Raw genomic sequence first — 7601 nt, forward strand, 5'->3', positions numbered from 1 at the left:
TGAAAAAGTACAGGTAACAAACAAGGGAGCAGTAGCAGGTTCCTATACTATTATAACTCCTATTATAAAAGTTTTAAATCCTCCTAGTGCTGGGAACCATTTTTCAAACATGGCCATAGGATCACATCCATGCCATACTTGCACAGGCACATGTGCCAGTTTTGTCATATTTCTAACTAGATCTTTAACAACTTTCCCTTGATCATCTATGTGTAGACAGCAATTAGTAAGGTTAAATTTCCCACAGATCCCTCCTTTAGCTGCTAGCAAGTAGTCAAGAGCCAATCTATTTTGATAGTTAGCATTTCTCATTGGAGTTTCTTGCCGGGCCAGAACAGTCAAGGCTCTGCCAGTCTTATTAATGATTATTTCTAAGATAGCTTGTAATCGTATGATTCAGTTGAGTATGTAAATGGGGGTCCTGTATCCCCACAAGCTGTCCTGTGCCCAAGTAGCAGGCCCATAATATGTATGATTCTCTCAGGGGGCTATTTATCATCTTTCCAATTTTTTATAGCTATGCTTCTCTTTTCGCAGGAAGCATAGACAGGGAAGCCCAGGAGTTCACCTGTCTTTATGAGCAGTAGGAAGAAAAATGGTTTAATAGTGCCAATAACATGACTACCTGCCCACTGGTTGAGTAATGTGGTGTAAGGCCTATGCCCACATATCCAGTATAATCCACTGGGGGCTGTCCAGTCCTGGTGGGACTCCGGGTGGGTCCACACGGTTTGCAAATTTGGGAATTTACTAAATGGATTTTTCTTAGTGTGGTTTGAACGCCACTAGGTGGCTGTATTTGTAGTACTGTTACACAGTTTTTTGCCCAAGGCAGCTGAGTCTTCCCACAGGAAGGGCGAAGTCCTTCCCCACTCTTGCTATACAGTATTGTCTAATGATTGAGGCTTTTAGGACCCAGAAGTTATCAGGGTGATTCTTTTGAGCCAGGAATTCATCAGGAACTGGGTCTGTAGGTACTAATTCTGGGGCTTCCCATGGCCATTGATCTCCCATTATAGTTCCTCCACATACATAACATGAAGTGACATGGAGAGACTGGGCTACATGCTTGGCTAATTGCAAAAACAGATTTTTTGTTTTTCCTGAAATTTCTGGTACTGACACATTTAGTTCATCATAGAAGGTTTGAAATACTGGCTCAGGAGAGCATTTATAAACTTCTCCTCAAACCACAATATTTACTCAAGGATCCAGTCCAGCTCCATCGATTCCTAGGGTTACACGCTCCCCTTTTTTCCAGGGAGGATCAAGGGGTTGGTTATTGCTAGTTCTAAGGGGTTACACTGACCACTGGTACAGGAAGGGCCACTTTTCACTTTCCGAAGGTGGACAGGATTTTTTTCATTTTTTATCCAAGTAGCCTAAATGACACAAGACCAATATCCACATTTATTTCTACACAGCCCTAATTCATGATGAATGTACTTATTTTCTGCCATATAATCTCTTTTCTAATTAAGAGAACCACATCCTGTTTCTAACTTACTACTGTTAATGACAGCACAGGCATCAAATTTCAAGGTGACTTGTTTGGGCACCCCTTTTTTTCCTGTTTTGGCTAACACTTTACTCATATCTTTTATGAGCCCCCACCAGTCCTCAGTCCTTAATCTTATTTCAAAAACTGTGGTCATGGGAGGCTCAGATGGATCATAACGCATATCAGGTTGGTCATTTCCTGGGCTACATACCTTGTATAGAATAACATCATACAAACAAGCTCCTTTTAGAGTCCCGGTACACTTATAATAACCATAAAATAATAGGACCGTAGCAACCTTTTGTCCTACCTCAGTGACGTCATGTATACACTGGAAACAGTCCTCAGTCTGAGGAAGGTCAGTTGAAGTCCTTACTGCATAAGTCCAAATCTTAAGGAAAATGAGTCCCGCGATGAGTTTTCCCATGCTTAGGCCATAGGTGGACCAGTCAGCTTCCGGGCGTGACTGGAGCAGGGCTCGTCGTCTTCTTCAGAGTCACTTTGCAGGGGTTGGCAAAGCTGCTCCCCTCCATGTATAGCTCCCAGTCTACTGATGTTCAAGAATGGTCTCTGAGGTTGGGCCCACTAGAATAAACTGAGTCCAATACCTCTACACAGTTATGTCCAACTGGGCTCTCTGATACCAGGAGCAAGGTGGCAGGGTTGAGGGTGTTACAAACTTCAATGGTTATGAGGGAATTTTCACACAGGAAGCTTTGGTACTTAGTTAATCTATCATTTGTTAGCCAATGATGTCCTTTGGTATTCATCAAAGTCACCACAGTATGGAGGGGCCTTTATATTCAGGTTTTGCCAAAGAGTTAGTTTATCTGCTTCTTGTGCTAACAGGGCCATTGCTGCCAAGGTCCTTAGACATGGGGGCTAGCCTTTGGAAACCCCGTCTAGTTGCCTTGAGAGATAGGCCACTGGCCTTGGCCAGGGCCCCACAGTCTGGGTTAAAACTCTAACTGCCATATTCCTCTTTCTGTCACATAGAGTGTAAAGGGTTTTTTCAGGTCAGATAGCCCCAGGGCTGGGGCCGACATGAGTTTTTTCTTTTAACTCATGAAGAGTTCGTTGCTGTTGGCTATAATAAATGTGGTTTATCCAATCTACATTTTTATTAACTGTCACTCACCAAAATAATGACTCAAATCCTGCAGCTATTTGATTTTAAGCTTTAAATTGATCTGGTATTCCTGTGGGACTTCAAGTGTGTCTAAATAGACGTGAGAGTCGAAAGACCTATAAGAGGCTTCTCTCACTTTACAATGTCTTATTTTTTCCTCCCTCTGGTAGATGAAATGTCAGGGTGAAAGGGAGAGCCAACTGGACTAAAGTACAAATGCCACTCCAGTTATTTGGCAGAGTGTCCAGTAAAGGCCCACCACAATACCACCACACATCTGCTCGGGGATGAACAAGGGCTGACTGATTGATAAGTTCTTGAAAATTCTTAAGCTCACTGCATCCCTTCAGGTCTCCAAGGAATGCTAAGTTTCCTCCTTGTCGTGAGAGACACGAAGTGAACTTAGTGTTGGGAGACAGAAGCTGGGTGGCCCTTAGGGGCTGACCCTCAGGGTGCCGAACTTTGGGATATAGCAGAGACAGTTTGGCACAACTTATTACTCCAGGCTGTAGAATCCTGGAAAAGAGCTACCATGCAGCCCACACCTGGTTGACTGGGGGACCACCTTAGTAGAAAGGGGATAATCTGGGCCTCTGGCCTGCCATGTGCACAAGCACAACAATTGCTTTTGTTTAACGTGCAGATGGAATGTTTGATCCATTCCAACCAGGTATTTGCATCTTGGTATCCTGTCTTAATTGCCAACATTTAAGTCTTTAACGTCCATGATCCTCTAGTAAAATGAATGTATGATTTTAGGAAATTACAAAAACCAGTTGGGGCAGTCCATCCTTGCTCTTTAGTGGTCCACAGAACGTTGAACCAACTACGACGTAAAAGCTCTACATTACGGGGCAAGACTCCTGGTCTACACTGGAATCTTTATCGAAATTTCCCGCATTTAAATGGCCCTAATTTACTAAAGGCCAGTCTGAGCATAGTCAGGAAGGACAGAAGTACTTTTCTGAAGTAGAGAGCTGTCTTTGACTTGGCAAGTCCCCACAGGGCATAACAAGGCAAGCATTAAATGCAATAGTTTGAGGTGAAATTGACGGTTATGTTAATAACTAGATGGTCAGTAATAGAGTGAGGAAAGAAGAAAGAGTAATAGAATAGAAGAAAGAGTTAAATTTTTCTTAGCTTCAGTTTGGTAGGGTTTTCCCCTGGGACTATGGCCCACAACTCTGAAGGGGATGGCGCTTTCTTGACTCAGTTGTGATGAATCCATCCTTTTTTTGCTGTATGAACAGCAGTCTCAGTGGTTTGCAGCACAAGGTAGGGTCCTTCCTAGGCTGATTCGAGTTTCCTTTTTTTTCACCCTTTGATGAGAATGTGATCTTCAGGCTGGTGCTGGTTTACCAGAAATTCTAGGGGTGGTACCTGTGCTAAAAGACTTTTAGTTTTGAGGGAAACTCTGTATTCATTAAACAATAACTCCCCAATCCTACCTCCTCCAATCCCTGGTAACCACCATTCCACTTCCTGTCTTTATGAATCTGATTATTCTAGGTACCTCAAATAAACGGAATCATACAATATTCATTTTTCTGTGTCTGATTTATTTCCCTTCACATGTTTTCAAGGTTCATCCATATGTGCCATGTGTCAGCATTCCTTATTAGGAATAAGGAACAAAGAACTTCCAACTTTGATTTTTGCAAGACTAATTTGTTGATTTGGGGTCCCTTGAGATTCCAAATGAATTTTAGGATAGATTTTTCTCTTTCTGCATAAGGAAATCACTGAGATGTGATAGGGATTGCACTAAATCTGTAGATTGCTTTGAGTAGTACTGACATATTAACAATATTGTCTTCCAATCCATTAACACAGGATGTGTTTCCACTTATTTATGGCTTCTTTAATTTCTTTCACTATTTGTAATTTTCAGAGTATAATATACTTGTTTTTTTTTTAACTTGACATATGGTAAGCATTTTCCATACCCTTGAATAAATTCTTTGACAACATGATTTTTGGTAGCTGCATAGCATCTATCTAACAAGTGTTCCGTGATTTATTTAATCAGTGCCCTATTCTGGACATTTTATTTGTGTCTAATTTTCTATATTATAAACACCATTCTGATAAAATATCACTGTTCATAATCTTTGTATGCATCTTTAATTCTTTCTTTTGGACAAATTCCTAGAGATGGAAATATTACATCACAGGTGTGAGAATTAGGAGTTTTTAAATATACATCAACAGTGCTACTTTTTATACAAGACTATGGCTTAAAATCTTTTCTCCTTTCTACTGCTTTATAGTTTCTAAATTTTCCACAAAAGTTATAATTTTTAAAAGAGAAACATGTAAATGAGGCTTATTAAACTTACGTAGATCACATAAAATTTGTCCAGAGAAAGCTATTTTTTAGTATTAGACTTAGGTAGCAAGAATCCAAACTAAGGAGTGAGACTGGGTACACCAAAGTTATTCTAAATCAGTGGTTCTCAGTGGGGGGATGGGGGGTGGATTTGCTTCCCCGGGAACCTTTGGTAATGTCTGCAGACAGTTCTGCTTGTCACAACGGGACAGTAATGCTACCAGTACCCAGCTGGTAGAGGCCAGGATGCTGCTCAATGTCCTGCAATGCACAGGACAGCCTCCCCACCCAGCAGATAATTTTTGGCCCCAAATGTCAAAAGAGTGCTGGCTGCGGTTGAGAAACCCTGCTCTAAAGAGAGTGGAACACCAGGAGGCGCCGGATCTCAGCAAAAGGAAGGAAGACCCCAGTCCCTGGAGTCAGAGCCTTAACTAGAGAGCCACCAGAGTTTTGCCCCAGGGTGAAGAAGGCAGAATCTTCACAAGACTGTAGGATTTTCAACGTGTTATATTTGCATGTTAACTTGCATTTGTCAGCAGCTAGAACCAACTAAGCTTAGCCTTTGGTTAGCAAAGATGTTAGTTAAATAGAAAGTTACCAGTGTAATAACTGCCAAAGGGTCGCTTCACGAATCCCAAAGTTGAGGGTTTCATTGTCTGTGCTGAGGCAGGCACGGTGCTGAAGCTCAGCACTTTCCTGCTTCCACCCAGGCTCCAGCGATCAGAGCTGAGGCCAGGTGCCTAAACAGGGCTTCCTCAGGCCCAACCCCTGGCATCCAACCTCCTGCATTAGTTATCTGATACCCTGCTTATCAGCAGGTAGGATCATAGAGAGGTTCTCTTAAAGGAGAATCACATCCTACTGTAAACACCCCGAGGAGAAGGCAAGATCATCCTCACGTTTCACATTTTACACCAAGAAAACTCTGTAATCTAAATGCCTCATGCTGTAGTCCATTTCGACCTTAGACTTGGTCACTATTCAGCGTTGTTGCTCAAACTGAACTTTTAAAAGATAAATAAAATATTTAATTATAATTATTAACTCTACTCAATTCCAATTTCCCAAATAGGCTTTATGTAGAGGCCCAAAAGGCACTGACAGTTTTAACCAGATCATCAATTCGAAAGCTTTAGAGAGTCTAAGAGAAAACATACAATAAACCTCCCACCCCCACCCCCACAGTCATTATATAGAACAGAGAGAGAGAAAAAAATGCCCTTGCTCCCCTCCGGGGGCCCCTTTTGTGCAGTTCTTGCCAACGCAGCAGCCCTCCTGCTATATAGCCCCGCCGCGCCGCCGCCCCACCCGCTCAGCCCCGCCGTGCGTCCAGCCAGCCATGGGGAAGGTGAGCCCAGCCCGCGCCCCGACCCCGGGAGCTTCCTGCATGGCGGGGGCCGGAGACTGGGGCAGGGGCAGGCCTGTGAGCCCTCGCCTTGCCTCGCCTTGCCTTGCAGATCACCCTCTACGAGGACCGGGGCTTCCAGGGCCGCCACTATGAATGCAGCAGCGACCACCCCAACCTGCAGCCCTACTTGAGCCGCTGCAACTCGGTGCGCGTGGACAGCGGCTGCTGGATGCTCTATGAGCTGCCCAACTACTCGGGCCTCCAATACTTCCTGCGCCGCGGCGACTATGCCGACCACCAGCAGTGGATGGGCCTCAGCGACTCGGTCCGCTCCTGCCGCCTCATCCCCCACGTGAGTGCAGTCCCACCGGGTCCCTTCCGTGCCCTCGAGTCTCATCAGTTATCCACATGGATGATTCACAGGACAGGCGATGGGATGGGATGGCAGCCTTCTTTTTCCTAGCTCTAACTATATTCTCTTTTCCTTTATTAACATCGGTAAGGTTTCCTCCCACTGAAGAAGTATGTGATGCAGTGCTTTTAACTGGACATCGTATTTTATTTTGCTAAAGTCAAACTCACCTCTACTGGGAATAAGTTGTGCATGGCATTCGCTCAGAGCGTCTATGCCACAGGTGATGGAAGAGCAACAGATTAATTCCTTGCTTTTAGGTGCCCATAGGCTAGGTGGCTATTTCTTACTTCGTCTGTAAACAGGGCTGATCAGAGTAGTTCCTTTCTAGGGTTCCAAAGAGGGTAAAAGGAGGGCACCTGGCACAGGTCAATACCCACCCCCAAGTATTAACTATTATTATAAACATCAGGGGCCTGTCAAGTCCTGCCTTCTGATTGGGCAAACCAGTAACCAACAATGAGATTCCCCCCTGTTACCCAAATGAAGCCCCAGCAGGCTGGAATTTCACAGTTAGGGATTCCCTAAGTTGACTGTGACAGAGTCCTGGGAAAATGAACCATTTTTGTGAAGTCTGAAATCCCCTCACAGGGTTTAATAGCTTGATAGGGACCCAGTCTGGCATTAGGAGCCCAAAAACTTAGATTTCTAATTTCAAGTTCCAACTCTTCTAATTACAGACTGTAAGATCCACTTTACTAGCAGTCACTTAAACCTCAAAAAGAATTGCTTATGAGAATCTTCCCTAAAGAAAATATATATGTATATATGTAGAGAGAGAGAGAGAGAAAGTCTCAAAGCCAGATTTGAGAGCGAAATGACATTCCTGATCAGCTCTTAACAGAGACAGAAGAAATGTCATTAGAAGGCTCAGATGGGGAT

At 43.7% G+C, this 7601-nt stretch overlaps 1 protein-coding gene across 1 annotated transcript in view; it reads left to right on the plus strand.

Annotated features, from left to right (window-relative positions):
- Window positions 1-6298: 6298 nt before the first annotated feature.
- LOC105517352 (gamma-crystallin D-like) overlaps window positions 6299-7601 on the plus strand; it is a 12322-nt gene continuing 11019 nt past the window's right edge. Inside the window, exons 1-2 of the mRNA XM_011949840.1 lie at window positions 6299-6307; window positions 6417-6659. Coding sequence (XP_011805230.1) covers window positions 6299-6307; window positions 6417-6659 — 252 coding nt within the window. The remainder of the gene's footprint in view (window positions 6308-6416; window positions 6660-7601) is intronic.

The sequence above is a fragment of the Colobus angolensis genome, unplaced genomic scaffold (genome assembly GCF_000951035.1).
Source record: "Colobus angolensis palliatus isolate OR3802 unplaced genomic scaffold, Cang.pa_1.0 Scaffold30, whole genome shotgun sequence".
NCBI classification, from domain to species: Eukaryota; Metazoa; Chordata; class Mammalia; order Primates; family Cercopithecidae; genus Colobus; species Colobus angolensis.